The following is a 27941-nucleotide window of genomic DNA, read 5'->3' on the forward strand; positions in this document are numbered from 1 at the left end:
TCAGACTAGAGCACTGGGCATAGCCTAACCCTTACCTCAACATCAGACTAGAACACTGGGCATAGCCTAACCCTTACTTCAACATCAGACTAGAGCACTGAGCATAGCCTAACCCCTTACCTCAACATCAGACACAGACCACGGGTGCCCAACCTGTTTTGAACCGAGAGCTACTTTTAAAGTTGCCAGTCTGCCGAGATCTACCAGTCCAAATAGAGAGGCGATTACTGACAGCTACTACCAGGTACATACACACTTCTACTTAATACTTCATCAAATACTGCAGATCCTTCATCTTACCTCTTTCTAATCTACACACACACAAGTATTTCACTGAAGTTACACAACAGTGCTGTTGATACAGAGTTGGAGTTTATTCACACGTCACATACTACAGTGGGTAATGTGTTCAAGAAACATTGAACAGTGCTGCCTCATATGACACAGGACAAAAAGAAAAGACTCTGAACCCTTTCTTTGCCATTATATCATATATACGGACGCGTGTGGCGCAGAGTCCTGCATCGGGTCGGGTATCCGCGGGTACCCGACGGGTGACCCGCAAAAAAGGTGATTTGCGGGTGGTATTTTTTCAAACGCTTTTTTCCGGGTTCGGTTCTGGGTAAAACAAAGATGATGCGGGTCGGGTTGCGGGTGTTGCATAATAAATATATTTAAATAATAATAATTTAGTTTAATGTTTAAATCCTCAGACCTCTCCCCCGCGGGACCGAGCATAATCATAACCTCTGCAGCGCATCTATCTGCTGCTGAGCGCGCCACATTCTGAATGGCTGAGGGGAAGCTCTCTAGCGGAGAATACAGCATTTTCAATAACTCTTCCTCAAGAGCGAAATCCAACATCTGGGAGGCTTTTGGTGTCATCCTAGATGGAGAAAATAACCAACCTCCCAGGCTTTTTGAGCCAAACATGCAACTGCGTGTGTTAATAATTGCACGTTTTCACTGCTTATATATATGCGGGTTCGGGTCGGGTTGCGGATCTTGTGCCGGCGGGTCGGGTCGGGTTGCGGAACTAATTGGCAATATGTGCGGGTAGCGGGGCGGGTTCGGTATTGCACGTCGCGGGTGCGGGGCGGGAGCGGGTCTTGAAAATCAGACCCGTGCAGGACTCTGCCATGCACTGCAGTGCATTATAACCAGCAGCTAAATGGCTCCTTCTTCTCTCCCACTTAAAGTGAACCGTACATTACATAATGTGGACCTGAAGCATTGTTTACATTAATTGTAAAGCCTCACCCTCCATCCTTACCTCTCTGCTGGATGCTGAGCTGCACGGAGGTGCGCACAGTCCCCACAGGGCTGACTGCCTGACACTCATACTGGCCCTCGTCATGGGCGGCCACTCGAGTGATGCGGAGAGTACCAGAAGACAGGACCACATGGCGGCGATCTAGGGGTAATGGACTGCCCCCACGCGTCCAGGCAATCACCGGCTGGGGGTAGCCACTTGCCTCACAGGGGAAGTCCACTGTGTGACCCTCCAGTGCTGATTGGTCCTGCGGCGTGACCGTGAACTGTGGGATTGCTGGGGGCAGAAGACAAAAAAAACGTTATTTCAAATAATGAATGCTGAAAATATACGACCAGGGGATAAGGGGATTAATCAGTAGGAGAAAATCTGACTGGTAACACGAGCCAAGAAAACATTCATTTTGTCAATATGAAATCTGAAACTGATGACACACATTTATAATCAAACATGTTAGGTATATAAAGGCTATCAACTAAAAGGTCCATACAAATTGCAAAAGGAAATTCATCACATTTGAGTGGCATGGAGATGCTTCTGTCATAGAACACTGTCCTTGCCGTGAGATGAGATAATGCAAGCGGAGTAGAGTCTTGAATTCATATTACTTTGGATTGGGTAACATGAACTGAGGTGATTGGTCCGGATGTCTTAAAAGATCATGTGTGATTCTGTAAGATGCACTTTAATTGAATAAATACAAATTGGTTTAGATTGTTAATGGCTTTTAAAGAGTCCCAAGTTGCGTTTCCTAAAGCATTTGAAGGAAAGTAAAAAAGTCTCCACAGAAGAAGAAATCTGGTATCTGGTAAGAAATACCTTGTACAATGATATATGCTGTCGCGTGTATGGTATCAACATTATTGGAGGCAAAACAGGTATACTGTCCCCCATCATCCTGGACCACGTTCTGAATAAAAAGCCCTCCAGAGGGTGTGATGTTGATGCGAGCGTCGTTGGGCAGCGGGGTCCGATCGCCCTTTGTCCAAGAGACACGGGGCTGCGGCTGGCCGGTGGCGCTGCATTCCAGGGTCACACTCTCTCCCACCAGCACCTCCGTGTTTTGCGGCTGGATCACAAAACTTGGCCGTGCTGAAAGAGAAGGGGGAGGGGAAAACGTGGGAACTGGGTTAGATCAATTAGGTGAGAGGTGCTTTTTCATCTGGGTCTCTGGTTTAGTGTTTACACATTGGTGAAAATAAAGCAATTGAGAAATGTGTGTTTGAAAGGCCAGTTTATGCACAAAGATCATCTTTGTATATTTCTGTCAACAACGCCACTTTGAAAACTGCTAAAACAACCTCCCACATGTATGACAACATTTTTTGGGGTCCTGTCCATATTTGGCCAGTGATTACAGTGGAGTCAGAGGAAGTATGTATACAGGGAGAGGACTGGTGTTTACAGTCACACTGAGAAAGGAAATGCACAACATCTGCTCTCAAACTGTTCCTAAACAAGGGGTCGTCACTAAGGCCATCCATCACCCCGGCGATGACCCTTGGGTCACTTAAAGACAGACATGCTAATCTCCCAGAGGGACAGATATGATACTGTGACAGATTGATGTGTGAGTAATGTGTAAGTGTGTGTGTGTGTGTGTGTGTGTGTGTGTGTGTGTGTGTGTGTGTGTGTGTGTGTGTGTGTGTGTGTCTGGACAGAGATAGAGAGAAGGAGCAACAGAGGACAGAATGCACTTGTGTGAGTGTTTCTCTTAGTGTGAGTGTGTCAGAGGAAAATCTAAGGATGAAAGCCAGCATGCTTTGCTCACAGCTCAGTGAGACATCCCAGTTATTTGACCTGCTGAACTGTGAGGGTTGCTTAGGGGCTGCTCAACGTGCAGACACTTTGCTCTATTCTGATCACAGACAAAGATCAAACATGAAAAACTGATACAAGTTTTAAAAGAATCTGGCTCACAGGAGAGATGTATAAATTAATTGTTTCACTTTCGTTGAAATTGAAAGATAAGACATTTGTCACACATTCAAGTGGTGTTAGAATAAAAAAATTAAAAAAAGTTCTTGACTATAAAAGTTGAGGTGAAAGTTTCCTTGAAAAAAAGCTATCAACATGTTGTTCAAACTCAAAGAACTAAAAGACATCTTTTTTTTAGGGTTCATGTTGTTTACACATTATGACTCAGAGCTCAAGTACAAACGGAAGAGCGATTTTCCTGGCAGGGAAATGCAGCATTGGCCTTGGAAGAGGTCTGAGCCGTCCTTAAAGTGTGTATAGCATGACCCCCAATGACACTACGATAAACCAATGAAAAAATGCAGTACATCAATGTTGGTATGTGGATCTGAAAGTAAGACTCGATAAGGGTTTTGTCAAGAAGATCACTTTTCGGAGGCTAGTGCCCTTAATCTGAATTTTCCAGTTTAATCTGCAATGTAGGTTAAAAAGCCTTGACTCCGTCAGATTCAGATGTCTGCATGAAATGTTCACAATGCAGGTTTAGAAGTTAATACAATTCCCCTGTGATAAGCAGAGGTGGACATTGAAATCAGCAACTTACTTGGGGCTCCAAAATATCGCAGCGTGACCTCTGAAGTCTTGACCTCCCCAGCCACGTTTTTGGCCATGCACTGGTAGACACCCTGGTCTGTCTCCCTGGTGTTCTGAATCATCAGCGTCCCGTCTTCCAGCAGGTTCAGACGGCTGTCATCACGCATGTTTAGAGCATTGCTATCAGGAAGGCACAGAGACACACATCACAACCAATGAGACATGAATCATTATATGTATACAGTCTATGTAAATCACGGGTCCTAACTGGGAAAAGCTGACTTAATGAGAGCAATGCCTCGCACCAAACGTATTATTTTGTAATTAATTACATTGACACGCTTATAACCAAACATTACATATTATGTGTATTTCAGTGCCTTACTTGTTCCTGAGCCAGATGATTTGTGGTTTTGGGTTTCCTTCGGCCCTACAGGTGAAGTAAACAGTGTTCCCTGAGGTCACATCCACATCCCGCGGCTCCGAGGTGATCCTGGGTACCTCTGGAAGAAAAGAAAAGCGAGAAGAATGGGAACATTATTATACACAGAATGTCCATTCAATTGTCCCTGTATGCTGTTTCAACCAGTCTGTCCTTTGAACTGAACCTCTTGTGAATAGCTCTAGCTATCCCTTTCCATTATGCTAGCAGGGAGTCTGTAGCTGAACAGCATGCCTAGGCAGACATTCAAAACAGTGAAGAAAAATAGTAGACTATCCTCTCTGGGCATATTTCCTGAGCCATTGAGGGAAAGTGACACTGTCAGTTCATTAGCCAGAGCCGCAGAGTAGTATTATTAATTTATAATTCAATATAGTCAGCATGCCCTAACCCTTGAACCCCCCTCCCCCTTCAAATATAAATCACTCTCGAGGACATTATTGAAACGGCATGTAATGTAAGGCACTTTCCTTGCCAAGTGTATGTAGATGATCATCCACAATAGCAACTACACACAATCTTACAGCCATGTGTCCGAACACCCACAGACGCTGGGGTAAGGAATATGCACAAATGTTTCCAGCTACTAAAACACGATACACCTTAAGTTTTACTTCTGTCTCAAAAGGAAGTAAAGCTCCCACACAATGCAGCACACGCTTTTTTTTTGTGGCTCCTGCTAAACACACTCACTGTACAGATGGTAGACACATTTCAGAGCTACCTCTACAAACACTTATTTCCAATCAGCTTACATAAAGAACAAGCCATAGGATGTGGGTATATCTGTGTACAAACTCATAGGAAGCTTGTGAACTTCAGGCTACCCATCTCTCATCTTCCCACCAAATTACTCCAAATAACCCTGGGGATTGTAATTACAGTTTTGTGGTAACCCACCCTCCATTGTTGTTCAATAAGGAGGCAAGCCTGGTTCATCAGATACAACTTGTGCAGGGAGGTGGCACTTCATTTTTAAGAAGGATGGTTGTTTCGACAGCTGCTCGACCCACCATGCATTGTTCCACCTCGTTTACAGGAGCAAGAAGGGAGTACAAGGAGGGAGGGAGGAAGAGAGGGAGGTGTGGAATTACTTCCAGCGTGTTTTGAACCAGACATTCTTCCTCTGCTGCTTGGATATGCAGACAGATGGAGGGGGTAACATTGAGCAAGAACGGGCAAGTTGGTGCCATCAAATTAGCTGCTGAGAATTAAATGTGGTTGGCTTACAGTCAGCTGCCTGGCTCAGACTGAAGCGTTCAGTGGGAGCTGGAGGAAACACTGAGCTGAAGCAGTTAGATTTACTGCAGGAGCCGACCGCCGGGTATAGAAACCAACTGGAAATCTGCCATGCAGGCTTATAGTGATGTTGTTTCTATTGCAGTGTTTAACAGTACCAATGCACTCAGGGCCGCCCCTGACCAACTTGTGGCCCCACGCAAAGTTATGAGATGACGCCCTCTGTGTCGCGAGCGCATAAAGGTGCGCCGCATTTGCGCTTCGGATGAGGCCCCCTCCGCGAGGTGAGGCCCCAAGCACTCTGCGTGATCTGCGTGTAGGGAGGGGCGGCCCAGAATACACCCTGTGGTTACTTCCCTTTGGATTGAAAAGCTTGCAAAAGGTACTCCACCCAAGGTAAACTAATCAATATTAGTTATGTTAATAGTAATTGTTAATATGCATTTTTGCTTTTCTCTCTGTGTGTAATATTAGTTTTCATTATACTATTTTAACATAACATTTGCAGCAAAAGAGATAAAGGCAGACTTCCAGATGTCTATCTGTATTATCTTGCATTTGATGTCAGGTATCATCTGATCTTGGGCTATAGAAGGAATGTAAGCACAGGTATTTAGGATTGGCTGGGGGTATCCTGTAAAAGACGGTAGCAACCATTTGATAACCTTATCATCAGTGTTTTTTCTTTACATCCTACTAATTCACATAATAACACTTATGTTATGTGTCCTTGTGTGCCTTTCAATGTTGTGTGATATATTGTTTTGTTCTGTCTGTACCCTGTATAAATAGAAAACTGTAAAAAAAAGAAAAGAACAAATGACAAAAGCTTAGGACCACCCCATCACACCCCATAACATGAGCACACATATCATACACAGGCTGAGCAGCTGCTGGTGGTCTGAGATCAGAGGCCAAAGAGGGTCCTGACTGACATTTCACCCAGACCAGAGACGCAGCTGGCGATGTATGAGGAGTGAAACAGCTGTGTTCCCACAGCCGTCAGACACAAAGAGAGGATACACCTGTGTCTGTGTCTATGGGTGTACGAGTACGAGTGACTCAGGGTGACTACATGCTATTTGCTGAAAGGACGGCTGCAGGATTTGTATGTGGATTTAGGATTAGGTTAAGATGTATAGAAATAAGAACATGGAAACCACATGCAAGCTGCTATGCAAACATGCATGGCTGTATGCTTGCCCCTAAATATGTGTTCTTCAGTTTCTTTTTAAAACTAAACTTCCAATTTAAAAAAAAAACAGGTTTCAATAAAGAGGCTTTTAATAAAAACATCTTGTGTTGCTTTGTGCTTTCTGCAAATAGTTTGCCAACGGTATTTGATTTTTACAAATGTGTCAGTTGGGCTTGATGGAGATATGTCATTAGAATGGATCATAAAAACCCTGCTTTTCTCTGACTTTATACACTATCTAAAACACATGGTCATTATATTTCAGAATTGTCATGATCAGTGGGAGGTGTGGTTATTCTCTCCGTACCACAATTGAGCTCCTGGGCGGTGAGTGTTGCCACCGATCTGCCCTGCAGGCGGCTTGGGTAGTCACAAGTGGCAGCAGCCTGGGCATTTCCCGACTCAGCATACTCTTTCAGCAGATCAGCCAGCCACAGCAGCTCACAGTCACAGTTCAACGAATTGGAATCCAGTCGCCTGAACACATAAACAACATGCACAGACACATAGCAAGTGAGAAATTGGGTCACGTTAAAACTGTTATACTGTATATGAAATGTGAACTTGTACCAGCAGCGGTGTAAATGAACTAAAACTGGTCTGGCATGGCATGGCCCCGCTCAGTCCAAACAGTGGGGCTCAGCAGGGACATATTGGAAGACATTCTCCTTCTGCCGTGGGAAACTCTCTCTGTTTGGCCTCTTTTCTGATTAATGATCCAGCTTTCAGTTCTAGTACAATTTTTCTTTTATCCATAATAGGTTTTTCAGAAGAATTAGCTGTCTAAGTTTTACGTTTGTGAAGCTCTATTGGATAGTGTGTTCATTTGTGTACCGCTTCACTTTTAAGTTTCTTTGTGATCATTTATATATATTAAATATTTACATACTAGAGTCATGATTAGAGTCAATTCAATGCCAGTGAGTTTCTTTTATTATCTGTTTAAGTTCTGGCCTAGGATCTGACAAATACTTAAATGGTCCTTCATGGGATGTGGCCAAACTGTGGATTTGTCTACACTGCCTGTTGGCTGGATGAGGTTAGAGTTTAAAGATAATAGGCCTCATGTTGTAAGACCACAATTCTCATATTTCATGGAAGATTAAGCATATGTTGTGCTTAAAAACATTTAAAATGTTATTTGCTTTGCTGATCATAACTTACACTACACAATCCATTTTTAATCCCCGCTGCAGCAGACTCAAAACTCTAAACTGCAGGAAGGGCTATGACTTGTGATAGAATGCACCTTGCAGCCAAAGTGTGAGAACATTGCAGTGTGGTTACGTGGCATGAAACAGACGACAGGCCCCACTTGATAATGGGTGTCATGGGAGTAAGCTACAGAAATGGATAGAGACATGCGTTTCAACACAGCTGTTTGAGGGACTTTTTTTTAAAACTTACAATCGCTTCATGGACTGAAGTTGAGTGAAGGTTCCCGGGACTAGTTGGGTGATTCTGTTGTTGTGCAAAAACCTGAGTGAAAGACAGACACACTTTAAGATAAACATTTCACAGAAATCCTTTTTTTTCTTCAAATAGTGGAATAATAATGGAATATGTGCTTTTTGTTAATATCATGTTTCATTTATCATAATGGACAAAAACATGATTATTTTCCCAGACGTGCAATGGAGGTTCAACTGGACGACCCCGGAGACTTATATTGTTCTGCTATAAGTAGACATCAAAACATTTCCGTGTTTATGTAAGGCTTTGTAACAAAACCTCCCCCTAAAACTTCTCATTCTTAAACTACAGAGGATCAGGAGAATCTTTGATGCATTACTTCATCTTCTATCCCAAGCTGTAGAAACCAATCTACAGATATGATCACTGGACACTTCTGCTTTGACCGTGACCATGGAGATATTCCCCAACAAGCCACTCAGACTTTGCATTTGGGAATTCCTTCCCTCCCCTTCCCCCGCCCCCCTGGTCTGCAGGTGTCTCTCCTTCTTCTTTCCCTCCTCAGTGACTGGGAAGTATGGATGAACTGGGCAGCCACTGGCCCATAAACAGGGATAATGAAACAGGAATTTAACAGGACATCTTCAACTCCCTACCCATCTGGTAGAACATTTTAGAAGCGACATCACATCTGCACGCTGTCAAGAAAACTTATGTCCAGAACGTATGCAGGCATTGCTGACAGCTTTACTTCGACTTCTTATGTTTGTATAAATATCTTGATTCTTTTTCATTTGATCTCTTTATTGCACATTCTTAATTTTATTGTTCTTTTATAAAATGGAGCAACTTTTATGAAACCTAATATGCTCCTGGAAAAAAGTAAACTGGTTCCGATATGAAAGATAATGGCAGTTGGTCCACAAAAGAACCACAGCTACATTATTTTTAAACCATTGTATGCATGTGTTTATGTATAATTGTGGTCAGGGACAACAATATTAATATCACTACTTCATTTTTAAGAAGTAGCGTGCAGGATTTAAGGGGACCTGTAAAAATGGGATGTATTTGTAACACTTTTTTCATTGTGTATAATCACCTTAAACTAATTATGGTTTTATCTTAGTTAGCTTATAATAAGCAGATGGCCATGTTGCTCCACCATGTTGCTACAGTAGCTCAGAACGGATAAACCAAGTACTGACTATAGAGAGTCTTTGAAGTTTTGACATAACCTGATAGCCAAAGATTATCAGCAGAAGGTGGGGTTTGCGATAGAGCATTTGATATTCAATTCATAACCACGCCGCTGGATGCCACTAAATGTTACACACTGCTCCTTTAAGATGACCATATCAAGATTCCAAGGGGAAACTCTATATCTAGTACATTTAGATTGCTGAAGTTACAACGGTCCTACAGAGTTGGAGGAAGCCATCACAATATAAGCGATATACAGGAGTATATAATCAGTGATGTTCAGATTGACATTCCTATCTGTGGTTGCAATTAGCTCAGCTCCGTGTTTAATGAGGCAAAGATGTGTCCTCGACCCCGCAGTCCACTCCATGACTCTGACTTGACAGTTGTGATCTCATTCAGCCCCCCTGGTTTGTTTTTCTCTGACCGATTGTCCCAATGCGAGTATTTTTGGAAGCAGCATGATTAGAAAATAACACAAACCCAATATATTTCCCGATAGGTCTTAAGTCATCTGTTAAACAAATAAACCACTAAAAGGACAATTGCATAATCTCACAGCTGAAACGGGACAAACTAAACCAGCGTCATGGGAACCAAGTATAGGTTCAGAATCTTGACCTGCCTGATTTTTCATTTATTTTACAGTAAGTACATCTTGCTAGTTATTGCTTTATGGTTTCTATGAGTTGCCTTGGTGAACCCATTTGCTGTGTTCGATATTTTTTAAATCAGATGATTTCATTTAGCATTTAGGTTGAAATAGTCGGACAGGATGAACTTACAGTCGCTCCAGCTTTGGTAGTTGAGTGAATGATTCTGGTTCCAACGAATCAATGTTGTTGAAGTGCAGGTACCTGGAGAAGAACAGAGCATAGACAAAGCACAGTCAAACTGGATTAGGGATCCCTGTCTGACTAAATATAAATTCATCGTCCTGGAAGAGCCTAAGAGGTGTATCATTTAGAAAACTGTTAAAAAACAGTGTTTTCTAGTTTTTTCTGTTCGCCTGTCTATCCCTTACACTTCAAAATGTTCAAAAGTAGTTTAAAAAAAGGTGACAGAAGGAATTTGCACATCCATCTTGGAGAGTTGATGAACAGGGTCTGAAAATCTATGGCTGAAGTTTGAAATGAGATTGCCCACAGGTGAAAAGCAGGAACAACGATTACCACATGGAATGCAAACACAATTTATGCTCTAAAAAGCCTGAGCTGAGAAAACATAAATCAAAGCACAGGCTAACAAATACAATGTCAGGGATATCAAAGGGATGGCAGATCGATAAGTGTCCAGGACTCAATTAGTTTGTTTGGACAGTGAAAGCAACAGACAAAGCAGCTGCAGCGACAAAACAGACACGCAGAAAAACTAAAGCAGCATAGAGTCTAACATAAAATGCTAAATTCCTCTGGATGTGTTCAACACTAGAAAGTCATTTTTAGTTGTTTCTCAACTGCTGATTTATTTCTGTATGTTTAAAAGCTGAACTGAACATCCAACATTTTGTCTTTGGGTGTGTTCTAGTGTTGAAAGGAGCTTGGACAGAAAACAACACAATGCAGATAAGCAGAAAGACACAATGGTGTAATGAAGACCTAACCTAAGAACTAAGCTCATTTAAAGCCACGTAATACCCCTCTAGTTTTCAATTAACATCCTATTTCTTTATCATTACACCTTCAATAACATTTGAGATCAAGTTTTACTGTTATAACAATTTTAGATGTGGATAACATTCAAATGTATCAGAATTGGTTTTAAATGTAAAAAACTAGATAATGTCTTGCTTTGCATCCATGTTGTGACCAAGTGTGTGTGTGTTCCTTTGTGATCCCTAACAACCCAACTGGCATCTTGATAACACAACAACAGAGAGAGCTGGGGCTATTACTAAGAAGTATGTGACTTAACGCTCCAGCGGTGATATAGAATAACTATTCAAGTATATTCAATCGGGCTCAGAACTTGTCACTTGTATATAAAACCCTTCATTATTGCGGCGAAACTCAAAACAGCTGCCAGGCATGGACCCCGAAGTAGGGGGTGGTCTGACTTGGTGAATTTTGTATCTGTTGCTCTGTAAATCCAGTTTTAGAGAATAAGTAATCAGCTCCAAAAAGAGACAAAAAACCTTTAATCTACTAAAAAAAAAAGGTGCAAGTCAACCATGTAAGATATAATTATGTTTTTTTAACAAACTGTACAAAAAATCTTGTACAATTTTATGATCACACAATTCATATATTATCAAACAACATTTGCAAATGTGTTGTTATTGTCAAACATGAAAGTATGGTATAAAGATAGAAGAAGGTTGTGTGTGTTTTAAGACTTACAGAAAGCAATTACATTTCATCACAAATACTTAACAGACATTATGCACTAAAGGGTTCTCAAAACACTTAGAGCAGCAAATTGGAGCACAAGGGACGTTTCTGCAGTAGCAGGAGACACGCATTGCAAGTCAAGCTTTGCTCTGAAGCACGAGCTCTGACCGAGCACAACACTACTGGCAGCACGAGGCTAGACGTCATGCTCTGGGCTTTGCATGGGGGTGGCAAATATCTGCCGTCCTGACCACAAGACATGCGACTCATGCAAAAGGGTCAGCGCGGCATACAAGGGTGGGTGCACACACGGCATGCATGGTGGCGGTGGAAAAGTAGATAGAGGGGCGCACGCAGGGGGTGGAAAGTGACACGGTAATGAAAACTGAACATCATGACAACTGTGTAAGGCCCACACAGTCATGTCATACAACGTTCATAACAGCTCAAAAATAATGCCAATATTTGTGAAATGCACCACATGACTTGTGTAACAATGTTGACCTTACCAGGGATCATGAATTGTTTTTTTTTTAGCAATCTCTCAGGAAGGGTTGGGTGGGGGTGCTAGAGGTGTTTTACAGACGGGGAGACAGTAGGGGTGGGGAGTAGCAGTTTGGTCGAGCAGAAGGAAAGGTAAACGAGGAAGTTGGTCACTTACAGTTGCTCAAGAGAAACAAGCCCCTTAAATGCTTGTCTGTCAATTGATTGGATTTCATTCTTGTACAAATAGCTGGAAGGAGAGATAACCAGTAACATTAGTAAAACACAAACACTCACACAGGATCATCTGAATTCTGTCTGGTTATTATAAGAGAAGGTAGAGGGGATCTGATCACAAAACAGTTGTCTGGTTGCCATTTTATGATGGTATGATATGAATTACATATATAATACTGTAGAATATGTTTTTAATGAAGTATATACTACACTTCCTGCTTCTAGTCCAACAGTATAGGTTTACATTTACATAACACAATCCAAATCAAAGACTTAGATATGTGCACAGCTCATGAGAACATGTGTAGCTGTTAACATGGTGTGTTCATCACATAAGATCATCCATTTGAACTTGAAATAATTGTGTAATATGCAGCATATACAGGATGATTATGGGATGTTAGCACACGGAAAGACAAATACCCTTGATGTGTGCATGTTTTCCATCCATCATACATGTTACAGAAATGTGATACTAGAAAAGCAAAGATTTAAGGCTCTGCCCTTTACTCTCCCATATTTCTGTGTCATCTTCCAACACTGCACTCATGATGAGACATGATGAGAGATAGAGAGCTCCCCATAGTACAAGTGACGCAACGCATGGACAAATAAACATTCTCTTTTTATAGTTGCATGCCTTTCTCAATGTTAGAGCCTGTCTCTGGTAACGCTACCATGACAATTCATTTCCATGCCAAGCTATTTCGTACATACTGATGATGGTAAATGCAACTATAAGTGTCATTTGTTTACTTTGGTGACTTCTTTTATCACTGTTTTTGGGTTTAAGAACCAGGAAGATTTTTCCTGACTGCTGCTAAACATCACAAAACCAAAAGATATACATTTAAACTAAAACAGGATCCGTATGTAACTAAGAAAGTTAAATTAAAGTTATTTGATGCGGAATTAAATCTGTGTTCTTATGGTAAATGCACTGATTGATTACAGATGGATGTAAGGTAACAGAATAATAATACATTATTCAATCAAGGGTTCCCAGAAAGAGGAGCATTGAACTCTGTATGACTGTGCTGTGGAAGAGGGGGAGGGGGCCATTAGGGTTTGGAGGACATGAAAGATGACAGGGAGTGGACTTTACAAAGGTTTAAAGGAAGTAAAGAGGAGAGATGGGGGGGGGATACCTTACCCTAATCACAAAGAGGAGACAATGGTGCAGGCTTAAGATCAACTCTATGTTTAGCTGTGAGGGCCATTGTAATTAAAATAGCTACAGGATTCAATTACAACACAAAGAGGGAGGATATATGCCGGGAAAGCATGTTTGTGTTTGGGTGAAATGAGGAGAGAAAAAAAGTAAAAAGCCCACTCAGTCCCACTCTCTCTCGCTCTCTTAGAGTTGTTGTGTATGATCCTGTCTCATGTGTGTAGTTTTCGGCCTAAATATGGTCTGGACAGTGATGTAACAGTATGTCACGTAGGGCTGCCCCCTGAGAGTCCATGTGTGAAACTATCGGAAGGCAACCCCTCAGTTCATTTGAAATTCTTTAAGTTGAGACAGACCTTTTCTTTGTCAATAAGTGTGCATGACCTAATGTTCTTATATTCTAGCAGGGCGAGAGTATTTGCTTAATCTACAGGCAGTATAGACTTGATCTATATGAAAAGGCAAAAATGTCACACCCTAAAAAGCATGGTAAATTGTTGTGGTCCGTGTTTAAATACATGACATTCTTATCCAGTAAAGCCTTAATGTCACACTACTTCTTTCACACAAACAGACTTTGATCAGTAGTTATATTATTCATTTGAATATGGTACTTTATCTGCCATTATGCAGACACCTAGCCTTGTCTAATCAGAGCTAAATGGAAAATAATGATAAGTTCAGTTCAAAACGTACAAAAATATCACCAAACACAAGGCACTGTGCGCATGTACTGCGTAGTTCCAGGCAGGGAAATCAGCCCATATCTAACTGTGAGCACAGACAGTACTCTTACCGCGACTATAGCCTTTGGGATGATAATGTAAGTGACGAACAAAGGAAGCAAACTAGCAATCCCACAGAAACCTTGAGGCTATACACGCCTCGACAATCTGTTCTCAACCCTGCCTCCAGGTCACGGCTTCCAGACACTTAAATACACAGGATCAGACAAAGGGAGACTGTTCCTTGATGTATTTTTTTAACACTGCCCTGATACATGTATACTGTCTGAGTAGTAACCATCAATAAGTGTTTTTTTGCAACAATAGTATCAGACATGTTTCACCATGCTCCCTCTTCTGTTGATGGAACAAATGTGAACTCCTTTAACAGCCAACTATCACGTTTGACAGTAAAGAGGTGCTGCCACATATTCTTAAACTCTATCACTTGACCTTAAAAGCACAACAACATTGACATGAGGCAACTTACAGATATTTGAGGTTTTCCAGATCTTCAAATGCCCCCCTGGGGATCCTTCGTATATGATTGTTGTTGAGGAGGCTGTGTAGAAAAGACAACAGGGGATCTTTTTTACAAGATGGACAGTTTGTGTGGGTTGATTCGGAGAGGAGTGCAAAAAGCTATTTAAGGCAAAATACATTATAATGGCATTGAAAGGATTTGAATCAATTGCCTCCTGACGTCTGGTCATCTTATAACAGTTTCATATTTCTCAGCGATTTAAAAACACCTGCAGTGTGCAGAGTTGTTATTCCCAAAGTGTTGTGATCTTTTTAGTAAAGTAATATAGGACATGTCGCTGTACTTCAAAGACTGATGGTTTTTAGTTGTTGTTGTTCAATTCGTGGAACTGCAGACTGAAACCATAAAGAGCTGTTGGGGATATAAAGCTCTCAGCAGTCCACATAGCTGGCTGGCTGATAGGAAAAGCCGGGCTTTCTCCTCCTACTTTAAGGGACTTTTCTTGACTTTGAAACTAAATCTAAACCACTATGTTAATAGCCTGCAATGATTCTCATGTTTTTTTATCTATGGATATACAGTATATAACCATATATACTACACATTCCATTTTTTAACTCTTCTTATTTTTGCGTTTGTCTTCTACCTTTCTTTGCAGCTGCCACAGGAGAAAGCATTTTAATAATGTTAAGGTGTGTCTGATTTATTTGAGCAGTCAGCTGAACAGCTTAAACACTGTTATTACTGGATTGCTGAAACATGCACACATTTGTTCTTTATTTTAAGAAGGTTTTCTAATATGTTGCCCAAGAAAATCACAAACACTTGAAACATTACAGGTCCTTAATTAGCTTAGCAATGCACCATGTAGCAGCCCGGACATATGACCAATAGCTCTGTGGGTGGAAGTGGAAAAGTAAATTCCTCATAGATTACGAGCTGACCTACATGTGTGAAACCATAGCAGAACAAGCCTGTGTGTGTGTGTGTGTGTGTGTGTGTGTGTGTGTGTGTGTGTGTGTGTGTGTGTGTGTGTGTGTGTGTGTGTATATAACAAACAGGTCTTTCTAGGGAAGTGGCAATCAGCAGAGTGTTGTTTTAAGGAAATTGTCTAGATTTATTTCAAAAGTCTCATTAAATACAACTAACAACAAAATGCTTATACAATGAAATATTATTCAGAAAACAAATTTGCGTCAAAAAAGAGGAGCGGGGACAAAGACTTACAGTGTATTGAGGTTCTTTAATCGTTTGAAGGAACCTGGTTGTAGATCCTTGATTTTGTTGAACCTGAGGTCGCTGTAGAAAAGAAGACAAATATATTCATATTAAGGAGAGTATCAAAAGTTGTACATGAATACAAGTTACTTGAAAGATCTCTAAATGTTTTGAAAGCATGCAATACACATCTGCATTAACTAAAGTCAACAGCAGAGCTTTCACATAATAATCCTGAAGGATAATTGGACACATTACTCATTTCACAAGAATGCCTTTGTGAAGCTTTAATCATGTGGGCAGATTTATATAACATTTGCCCCAAAGATAACAATCACCAAGCCAGTCGCAGCAGTCAGCAGTTGTCAGGGTCTTTCTCCTTTAACTTCTTAATTTAAAGTGGCTGTGTAATGATAACAATAACTTTGACATGGCACTAATCACTCTTGGTCTACCAAAGAGTGACATAGCTTGACGAGGTAAAGACCCTAAAACTGCAAATATCCCTGTGAAGGTGAAATCATTCTTAAACCCACGAGGCATTACTCGAAATTGGAACATGTCATCTGAACAGTGATGTTATGTTTATAGAACTTGGGCTGTAAGTCACCTGATCTTCAACTAAGCCTTTTGCTAAACGTATTTTAATAAGATATTCTGTAAGGGGAACCAGCTATTTAGATGACGAGGGGCAAAAAAATGCAATGTAATGTAATTTAGAGAACTCTTAACAGTGAGTGCATGCAGAAACACCATTTGTATCAAGGTCTTTAAGGTAGGGCTGCTCAATTCATCGTATTTTAATCGCAATTACGATTTTGGCTTGCAACGATTATGAAAACATCATAATCGAAATAAAACGATTTTTATTTTTTTTATTATTGGTTTTTCAGTTGAATTATACTTAAAGTTCAGGGTAATCAACTGTTAAAAACATACTGTTCACGTTTTTCTTTTCAATAAATGGATGTTTTCAAAGTAAATGGATAATCGTTTTTAATAAATCGTGATATCAATTATTGACCCAAATAATCGAGATTATGATTTTTCCCATAATCGAGCAGCCCTACTTTAAGATCTGCTTTAACCCACAACAACCAAAGAAGTGTAGCATTATTCGACAGAGCGTGTCACCTGAGAGGAAAGTCTATTGAAAAAACCGCTGGCCAAAGAGATAAAGGGAGCATTCGGGTGGAACCACAAAGCAGATTTATCACTGCACTGAAGAAAGGAAGAACTACATCAGCCTTTTTCTCTAGAAAGCCTCACTCACTGCAATGACCACAAAGTAAATAATCTTAGACCGGGTCACACAGACATAATGTGATTGTGCAAAACTGTCACGGCACCAGGGTTATGAGAACCCTGGGATCAGTCTTATTCTCAGTTTGATGGCAACACTACAGCTAAGTATTTATCTTGTCCATTTCCCTTTATTTACAAAAAGCAAAGCAGCGGTGACTCCTTACATTTCTGAAAAGATGACGTCCAAATAACCAAATCAACTGATTTCATAGCCGGTGAAAATGTTTATGAGTCAGTGACTCTGTAAAAGCCTTCACATATGGGTCCAATCAGAGGGAGTCCAACTTTTTCATATGCTGACTTCCTTTCATATAGACTGTGAGCTAGTGCAAGACTTCACATGAAGAGCTTTTCTGTTGCTGACATGCTTTGTGTGGAACGTCCTTCAAACAGCTATTATATTGTTGTTTCTGGCACCACCTTCTGTAACTTCAAAATAAAACTATTATTTTCAAATTAATCAACAGCTTTGACCAAACAATACAACCTCACAATCAAGGGGATGAAACAGGAGTGCAAGTTTGATGCACTTGGAGCACTAAGGATACTTAGGGCTGTAATTGGGTAAAATTGACTGTCAAAAACATTTGAGGTGAAGAGAGGGTTGAGGGTCTTCCGTAAGAAGATCGGGGATCACTGTGAGGTGAGGAAGTACAGCACCCTTAGGAAAACTCCCCTCTTGAGGCAACAAGCCCAGGGTACATAATGCACTCCCCTGACAAGCTGAGGCAGGGGCTGCCAAACTGCCTCTAGCTCAGAGAGATGAGGGTGGGTGGGGGAGGGGGGTCTACATGCTGGTTCAAGCAGCACCCATCTCAGGTGCAGAGATGAAAGCCCTCTTTCTCAATTCTGCTTAGGTAAGTCTAAAGTTAAATGAAGGGTCGTACTCTAGGGTCTTAGCTTTACCTTGAACTGGCTCAACCAACCCCACACACACANATAGGTCTCAGAAATATACAAATATATAAAAACATGTCTATGAAGTGTTTTGCAAAAAGATCACCCATTCTAGCCATGCCTCATATCCCTCTATTTCACTTCCTGTTTCAAAAGTGCTGGTTTTGGGGCATAAAGCTTTAAAAAACAAAATTGACAAAAAAAAGGAGGGGGCTGAGCTCATGCAGGACCCGGCAGCTACTGTCTAAACTAAACACTGCCGTGATGAAACGACATATCATGGATTATCAAGGATTATTTCTGAAACAGTATGGAGCTCAAAGGCTTTCTCTCTTGCCGGTTATACCACAAGGTGAGTTCCTCTTTATATCCAGCTTCTTCACACACGTGCTCTCCAGTACAGGTTAGCTCTGAGTGTTAGCGATGCTAATGTAAACACTGACCATATTATGTCCAAAACAGTCGGGTATTGTTTCTGATAGCAACGTTTCTGACAGTGCCGTGGGTCCACATTTCCGATATTACGTCATATCGGACGCAAATCTGGATCAGCTCCGTTGTAGCCCCGTTTTTAGAGATTTGGGTACAGAGGAAAAGAGAGAGGGTTTTATTTTCTGACGCTGCGTGGGTTCCCTGAGACACCGGGGACAAAAGACATCAAAAAGTGCATTTTGAATGATAGGTCCCCTTTGTCCGGCAGTGGCTCAGTCAGTAGGGGCTTGGACTGGGAGCCGGTTCAAGTCCCTGACCAGACATAAAATATGGAGTGTGGACTTCTACTTGTAGAGGTCCCAGTTCACCTCCTGCCCTGCTGTGGTGCCCTTGAGCAAGGCACCGGACACCCCCCTTCCCCCCTCACTCACTCCCATTGCTCCCCGGGCGCTGTTCAGTAGCTGCCCACTGCTCCTAGTACTAGACTCCTGGTGCTAGGATGGGTTAAATGCAGAGAACACATTTGACTGTGTGTGCTGTGTGCTCTGCATGTGTGACCATTAAAGAGGGTTTCATCCCTCCCAATTCTATTATATATATTATAAATGCAGCTATCGCTAACATCCACAATTGTTTCACTATAACTAAACTGGAAGCGATGACTAATGTTTTTCAGTTGAACAAGATGGTCTATGAAGCTCTTTTGTGATGGTTTATCATCAAGGAACTAGCGAAAAGCAGCAGTATGTATAGAGGACATTGAGTAGTTGAGGCATTTATGTGAAATTCCTCAGGAAATAGTTCAGAGAGTCCCCAGAGACAGATCGGCTGTTGTCACAAAAAATGTGCACAGATTGCTGGACATTTTATGACATTTCTTCAAAGACATCAAATGAGTCTGTTAACTCCCATGTGTTCTGATGGCACAGCGCCAAAGGAAACTGTAAAAAAGGAAGGGTAACTACCCTGTACAGGAGCTAATAGACTAATTTGGATATTACTTAAAGGGGACCTATCATGCAAAATGCACTTTGTGATGTCTTTAATACATAAATATGTGTCACCGGTGCGTCGGGGAACTCACGGAGCGTCAGAAAATAAAACCCTCTCTCTTTTCCTCCGTACCCAAATCTTTTAAAAACAGGGGTACAACGAGTGGATACAGATTTGCTGCCGATCTGACGTCAAATCGGAAGCGGACCCCGAAAATTGCTATCAGAAACAATGCCTGATGTGTTTTGGACATAATCTCGTCTTTGTTTACATTAGCAAGCCTCGCTAAAACTCAGAGCTAACCTGTACTGAGGTGATTTAGGGACAGTGTAACTACGGCCCATCACAGGAAAAGGTTGGTACTTATTGGTCAACATATTACCATATCCATTTGACATGCAAGCAACTCTACTCAGAATATTTAAACATCAAGCCATCTACATTTTAAAATACTGTATTTGCTGGAAAAGATAGACAACTTTTATTCTTTGCCTATTTGCTTGGCACAAACAACAAAAAGTTGCATCACAGCCAAGCTAACATCTGGTAATGTCTGAGACAGGCAGCACAGCTGATCCTCTGATTTCTGTCAAATCAACATAAATACAGTTCAATGACAGCTGTGCAGCCTGTTAAGCTTTTTCCCCCCGTTTCACGAAACTGTGTCTCAGGGCTTCTTAAAATGTAATAAACTATTAATGTGTCATACTCAGCTAACTGATGATAAGACCCATTGTTACCGAAACAAAACACAAGTATCACAAGAAGCGTATAAATGAGCGAGAAAATGCTAACGCACTTAGCACAGAACTCTAGGTATACATCGATCGCTATACTTATCGGATCTGCACAAAAAGGCTTAGCTAGCAAGCTGAGATTCCACAGATTCTATAAATATAAGTACCATCACTAAGCGATCAGAACTCGCGACAGGGGAAGCAAATACAGACAATACACAACGTAGCTTTAGGTAGCAAAACACAGAGCTATGCTCACCTTTTGCTGTTATTCTGATCAAAAGTCGTGCTCAATGGCATTAAAACGAGGAAAAACGCGGCTGAAGGTTAATCCATAGGTTAATCCAATATGTCTGTCACAAATGATTGATAATCCATATTTCAATTTTTATGTCAAAAACTGAGTTTTCATATTAGCTGCTAATGATATCTACCAGAGTGTATGACAGCTTCCTGTTTTGGCTACGCGTCACTCTCACTCCTTATTTTGTAACGTGTGTGTGTGGAACTTCCCCTCGATTCCATTGGCCCCTAACGGTTATAAAGAGATGTCAATCACAAATCCACCCAAATGACCCCAGAAGTGTTTTTCTTTTGTGCTAAATCTCTCTAAAAAAGGTCAAATTTCACTTGTTTTGCATCAATCTTGATACAGGGTACTTATTTGTTATAGTTTGGATTCCTAAAGCTTTTAGTCTACTATCCCATCATTCAAGGGTGGTTTTCACTATAAGTAATGTTTTTTTTTTAAATAAAAGAAAAAAAACTATATTGATTCTGACTCTTCTACATCCAACTCACAGGTTTATCATTGCTTTGAGAAAAAAGATGATTAATTTACCCCTTTTAGAAGTGAAGTTATGGTCATTTGTTCTGGGAATGTCATTTTCGAGCCTGAGACCTGGAAAACAGGCTCGGGGCTTAACAGGTAATCAATCAGCTACGGAGGATAGAAAGTTGTCTTTATAACTTTGCTGCCCCACAATTCCCGGCTGTGACTGGATTTCTCACACAGCTGGTTACTCTGCAGAGGTATAACTGTTCAGTCCTCTGGTGCTCTCTTTATTGCAGCTAAAATATAGATGCATAAAGTTCTCATTTGTTGTCAGACAACTCAACAAGTATACATTTATTATGAAGTCGCAGCTCATAAACAGCACACGTTAATCAGCAGCCATTCCCACACTGCTGTGATACAAATTGTATTTCATAATGCCAATGCAGTCTGACAAAACCAACATAAATCCATGTTAATAACCAACTTATATCCAGCTTGATAAGCTGCTTTGTATTTAGCTTTGTTGGCTTTTGAAATGAACAATCGCTGAAAATTAGGTAACTAAAGGATTTCTTCTTAACTTAACTGGCACAAAACAGTTATCGGTAATCGGGAAAAAATAAAGTGAAAACCTGCAGAAACCAGAAAACATGTCCAGTTGAACCACCACAAGCAGATAGCTGAACCAAATTAAACTGGTTAATGGGAACAACATTGTGGGTCCACCCAATCCTGCACATAATGGTGTGAATGTAACTAAATTGATAAACCTCAACATCAGCACAAAGCAAGGCATGTACTAATAAACCTAAAACAGTCAATGGGTGGATAGATTAAGAATTAGGATGTTTCATAGTTCTGAAAATTAGCACTGGAGCTGTTGAAGGTTTGTGTTAGGATCAATATGCTTTAAAAGTTTGTTGCTAAACTGACAGGATTTTGCTTTTATGTATACATTGTCTAACTGTTTAGAAAACAATTTACTAAAGTGGCCGTCCTAAATATTCAACCATTCTCAAAGCACTGGAGCAAAAAGTATCTGGCACTGACAATGATGTGCACATATGCAACCATAGCATTTACCATATTTTAAGTTTGTACTGATCTTTGTATTTACAAAGCAAACACATATAATATGACTCCAGACTTTTCAGATGAGGACTGTAGCTACAAGGGGACATTTTAGAAGATGTTTCTCTACATTTGAGTCTGAGCCAGGAAGACGAGTGAACCTGGCTGCTGCCCAATTCAACCAGCATCTGAGATCCATGTGTGGACCTACTCTCATTTCTCTCTAGTCAGGGGAGTCATTTGGCTTTGTGACACATGCCCAATTGAGCTTGCCAAGTACTCTCAGGCGTGCGTGAGTCATTCTTAGTTTAACAATCCATGGTCGGCTCTTCGCTTGGTTGGAGGAACCAGGACCTCCAAACATGGCTGCGATGGTTTTCTGGAAAGTACATCCCATGGCTGCATCTCACTTCTCTTAAATTCAATCCTTGCGTCCCTCACTTCCGTCTTTACCACGAGAAGGGAGAAGAAGCAGGGAAATGAGTTTTAAGAGCAATGGGACGTCCTTTCCACCGGAGCGTCACGTGAAGCGACTTCCGTTTGTGATGACGCCACACAGCTGATCGTCTGACAGCAGCTCTGTCCCCGTTTTTATCACAAACACCCCCGCCTCTGTTAGTACACATTTACTGACATTAACATTTGGATCATCTGTTGTAGACCCAAATAAATGAAATAAAATAAGAACTCATTCTCAAAAAAGATAAATGCCATTCTTAAAATGTATAAACGAGCAATAGTTTGAAAAGAAGAATGAAAATTATTGAGAGAAGAAAAAGAGATATGTTATCATCAAAACCCAGTTAGATTGACATTCATTGGATGTTTGTTGTTCAGATATATCACATATTTTTAACTTAGATACATTAATTGAAACAAAACATTGTATAAACTGAGGAGTGAGTCCCGTGAGAAAAAAAAAACGGTTCCGAACCAGAAGAGCGCAAGCACGGAGCTAGAACGGGAACCGCGTTGGTGTGAAAGGGGCATAAGGGGCCAGTATAGTTCCTTTCAACAACTATCTTGGGCCCAATCTCCCTGTGCAAATGAGCGAAGCTTTGGGGATTTCTGGCTTTGCATTCCATAATGCTGCAGAGACTGAGCGCCTCACAAAGCCTGACTGCAGCAAATTCCACACAATGGAACTCCACTTTCCCTCCCTGACTTACTAACACTGTTACTCACTCAGACAAGGCCACTGTTCTGGGCCGTGAAGAGGGTGAGGGGTAAAAGACATTAAGACATTTAGACCATGCAGAGCCCAGAGGAGTCTGCCACAGAAATGTGTGTGCTTATCACAGCCACAGCAAAACCATCCTGTGCGACCTTGGTGACACTGGGTAACCAACCCCGACTGAATTGACTCGGCCATTCTGCACCAACAAATAGCCGATTCCACTCAAGATCTGAACACTCATTCCATTAATAGTGCCATTAGTTCTCCCAACACACACAGCTACTGGTCTAAGGCTAGCCAAAGATTAAACACAAACTTATCTTTACATTTCTGGGTGATGTTTTCAGGGTACATTGTTGAAGTTTTTTTGTGTTTGTTACTTCCAAAACAGCACCATAAAAAGGACAAAAATATATTAAAAAATCCAAAAGTAAAAAGCCAATATGTAACCTGCTAAGGTAATACCAGTTCAAATAAACAGTTGGTATTTGATGTTGGCAACACAGTGTTAATGTAAAGTAATCATTTTTCAAACTCTAGCAAATCCCTGGGAAGATATGCAGCAATGTCATTACAGAGAGGAAACGCAATTTACTAAAATGCCTCAAACATAAAGTCCTTTGAGAAAACAGCTGAAAAACAAATGTAGGCCACAGAGAATAAAACAAACTGGGGGAAAAAACGTCCATGTTTCTTGGTCCAAGTGTCATGTAGAAAAGCTCTTGGCAAAAGGCCCACACGCAGTAATATGTCTGAGCCAATACTTTTTATTCGCCACTGCAGTGGCGCCCAGGAAACAGAATGAGATGTTTGGAGTTTCAAGAAGTTAAAGATAATTATTGTTTTGTGTCATCATTACTGTATCTATCATAAAAATGCATACTTTATAGTATAGATTCAACATTGATTTATTTTCTAATGGATACGCTCAACAGTTTTCCAGTCTATTGAAATATAAGCTCAGTAACCCAAGTGTTTATAATCACCTAAACTAAAGGAGGGAAACTAACTTTTTTGTTGCTGAGGTTAACTTCAACAATACAGCACACAGCTATAGGTCAAGTGTCTATACAACAACAAATCCTCATTCACTTTTACTTAATCCTGCAAAGCTCTCAGGATCTGAAGGGAGATCTTCAACCCTCAAGACTGCTACCTTAGCGGTTAAAAGCTAACGTTAAGAGAAAAATAACCTTCCAGTTAAAGATGTAAACTATACTCTCTGCGTACTACTTAGTTAATCCACAGCAAACAAACCATGAATTGCAAGGACACAAACCAAACTCAAGTTTGATGTAGAGGATTTATTTTCCACTGCAGGCGACCAGTGGTGTGTTTCACATTTAATACAGCAGAATGAAGCTGGCTGGGTAGGAACTAAATTCATGTCCTGACATGAGCCGAGTGGGAAAAAGCAACAAGTGGCTGCTGCTTCAAAGCTCAGCATGAAAGCTTCTGGAAAACCACAACATGTTCTCCTGCTGTGATCAGCCCTCTAACACATTTAGACACATCCTACAGAAGACCTAAACAATCCTTCAATCGCTGTGGTGAAGTGGCAGTCTTTTATCTTTCCTTTTGGGGTACCTGGGCAGGGCTGCACCATGGGCTACTTTCAAGGCTGTGGGCTGACCTCAAATGACAAGAGGACAAGGATACTTCATGCTACAGTGGTACAGACTGGCTGAGTTGCCCCATTGTCCCCCTGCCAACAGGCTGAATTAAGCTATTTATAGGTCCATGCATTATTAACTGAAATGCACAACAAGATAGCAGGGTCAAATTAAAGACAAATTATGTCACATGTATGGAAGAGTGAACAGATCTGCAGCTTTGTGTCCTCTCATTGCAGTTCTCAGACACTGTGCCCGGCTAGATCAAAAAGGAAATTGTTTAGTTGGTAGACTGTAACAGAGTGCTCCTGACAACCTGGACACATTCACAAGTGCTGTCAAGTGAGAAGTATTTCCTCCCTTTCATGTCGGAGAGAAAGTCAAACATGGGAGTTAAACCTGAGCAACACAACTTCATCCAAGAACAGTAATAGCTTTTCTGACTACCAAGTCACAATGTAGTAGAAATATCCATTGTAAAGAAGAGAGCGTATTTGGATTTCTTCTCCTGGAAATTAAGCACACACTTCCCCAAATATCACAACACACCCAATGAAATCTGAAGATTAGGGATGGTGGTTTTAATCAAACGCAACAGAAATTAATTTCTCATTAAATATAATCCGTATCTTTAGAATTCCTCTATGCATGTCATCATAGAGATGTTAACCCTTGCTGAAGCTCAGGAACCTCTCTGGAAGAGTCTGACCCTCCACATTGCTTGCGGCTGACTTCACCAGCTGTGTGACCCTAAAAACCCTGTTCATTAACCTCTACAGCCAACAGCTGAAATCACTGGCAGGTGTTCTAACTTAGTGAAAGACATTGCAAAAACCTGTGCACTACAACAGGAAATATACGAGTACCACAACCCTTTGTTTAAAACTAAACTGAAATCGATGATTAAACTTTTCATAAAGTTACTTTCAACACTGAGATTAACCAATGCAAAGACTATAATGTTTTAACTTGACACCACAGGTATCAAACGTGAATGAAAATCCCAGGCTTTTAGCATTCATTGCATTCCCTCCCGTCCGGTGTGCCCAGAGGACTGGTTCCCGTTAGATTTAAGGAAAAAAAGCTAGGCTACTTACAGGATGGTAGTCTGGAGAGAAACTGCTGGTACGGTTTCCAAGTTGAGATGCATACATCTCACGGTGGTTCGGAAACACAAACAGCGACTCGGACAACTAAGTACAAACTGTGGTCCGCTCACGAGCAATAACAAAGCAACCGTGAGGAGACACGGAGAAAAGAGCTGGCCAGCCCGCAGCGCCATTGCTAGCATTGAGCCGAGCCGAGCACAGACCGCCAGCTGCCCTCTCAAACAGACACACACAGAGAGAGGAAGAGGGGGAGAGAGAGTGCAGTCTATCACAATCCCAGACAAGTGAAGTCCAATAGAGAGCTGAGTAAATGAGAAGTACTCAGATCTTGCACCTAAGTAAAAGTAGAACTACCAGAGTGTAGAAAGTCCTGCATTGAAAAGGTAACTCAAGTAAAAGCATTATTACCATCAAAATATACTCAAAGTAGCAGAAGTAGAAGTACTTATGTTGCAGATTGGCCCATTTCAGAATCATACATCTTATATGTTTTTATTATAATTATTGATGCATTAAAGTGTTATCACAGCTGGTAAAGGTTCAGCTATTTTTAATTACTTTGTTTGTATAGGGTAGCTTGTGGATTGACTCCAGGTGTAACTAAAGTCTTATTAAGGTGTTGATTATATTTCATATCATAAATCCCAATCTACAAAGTAACTTAAGGTAATACATAAATGCATTTGAGTAAAAGTACACCATTAACCTCTGAACTGTAGTGGGGTAGAAGTACAAAGTAGCAACAACATTGAAATACTCAAGTAAAGTAAACTCCCTCAAAATTGTACCTAAGGACAGTTCTTGAGTACATACTTAGTTACTTTACACCACTGGTTGTGCCAGTGCAAGGTAGATGTTCAGTTGCTTATAGCTAGCAAGTAGTAGCCTAGAGTTGAAAGGGAAGATGTAATTGAGCGTATAAAGTTATGATAAGATTAAAGAAAAAAGTTGAGTACAAAACAGCCTACGATAACGAAGTCATTATCGAGCCAGCAAGCACATACATTACAGTAAGGCCCTGCTCTTGTTCAATTAAAAGCAGCCATTATTTATAATATTAATAATGCTAGGAAAGTTACACCTGGGCTTGTTCTGTCATTTTGAAATGCCTGCCTTGGGAGAGTGTATGTTTAAATGGGAAATTATGAAAGATTAGCTAACTAGCTTAGTTTAGTCAGAGACGGTTTGGTTTAGCAATAGAGCCTATTTCTTTGAGTTTAAAGGGCCCCTGTGGCTGCAGCAGGGCCCTCCTATTGGACCACTTGTCTATAACCAAGCTAGGCTAATGTGGGGTTTTTCTGTCAAGAAAGCACTTAATATTTGTGGCGCAGTTAGAAAAGTAACGGTAGGTGAACTAAGTAATAGCATGACAGCAAGCCAAAACAAAAGGCAAAGCATTGGGTCAGCATTATTTTAGTCAGATAATATCCATTGCAGAACAGTCTAATTCACATTTTAGTTTTTTACATGACTGAAAATGAAATTGGCTTACCATTCTCTCAATGAACAACTGACTAATAATTACTGTGTTCTAACCGTCGGCTAATTAGCATACATTAGTTACAGTTGTGCATAATTAGTTAGGCTACTGTACATTGGCTCTGGTGCACCAATCAGAAGCGAAAACGGGAACATGCATGCATGGCATGATGGAACTAGATGTTCAACAATTGTGTCACTCACTAAAATCGGTCTACCACCATTTTTCTTTACCACATTAAAGGTCACCTATCATGCTATTTTTAGGCAATAGCATAGGTCTCAGATATATACACATATATAAAAAACATGTCTATGAAGTTTTTTGCTCAAAATACCAAACAGATCAACCATTCTTGCCATGCCTCATATCCCTCCATTTCACTTCCTGTTTCAAAAGTGCTGATTTGGGGTATAAAGCTTTAA

The 27941-nt window shown here is 40.8% G+C and overlaps 1 protein-coding gene across 2 annotated transcripts; it reads right to left on the bottom strand.

Moving 5' to 3' along the window:
- Positions 1–1238: 1238 nt before the first annotated feature.
- Positions 1239–26253, bottom strand: LOC104961364 (peroxidasin-like). Of its 2 annotated transcripts, XM_010789649.1 has the most exons (11): positions 26025–26253; positions 15934–16005; positions 14713–14784; positions 12268–12339; positions 10062–10133; positions 8068–8139; positions 6968–7137; positions 4170–4287; positions 3795–3964; positions 2093–2365; positions 1239–1549 (listed from the first exon to the last, which is right to left on the bottom strand). In XM_010789649.1, exons 1-11 carry the CDS (start codon positions 26216–26218, stop codon positions 1257–1259), a joined length of 1578 nt encoding a protein of 525 aa, XP_010787951.1. In that variant the 5' UTR covers positions 26219–26253; the 3' UTR covers positions 1239–1256. The 2 variants fall into 2 exon arrangements, with proteins under 2 accessions (XP_010787951.1, XP_010787952.1); XM_010789650.1 differs by lacking the exon at positions 12268–12339.
- Between the last annotated feature and the right edge of the window lie 1688 nt (positions 26254–27941).

Source organism: Notothenia coriiceps, unplaced genomic scaffold (assembly GCF_000735185.1).
Source record: "Notothenia coriiceps isolate Sejong01 unplaced genomic scaffold, NC01 NC01_scaffold00033174, whole genome shotgun sequence".
In the NCBI taxonomy this organism is placed as follows: Eukaryota; Metazoa; Chordata; class Actinopteri; order Perciformes; family Nototheniidae; genus Notothenia; species Notothenia coriiceps.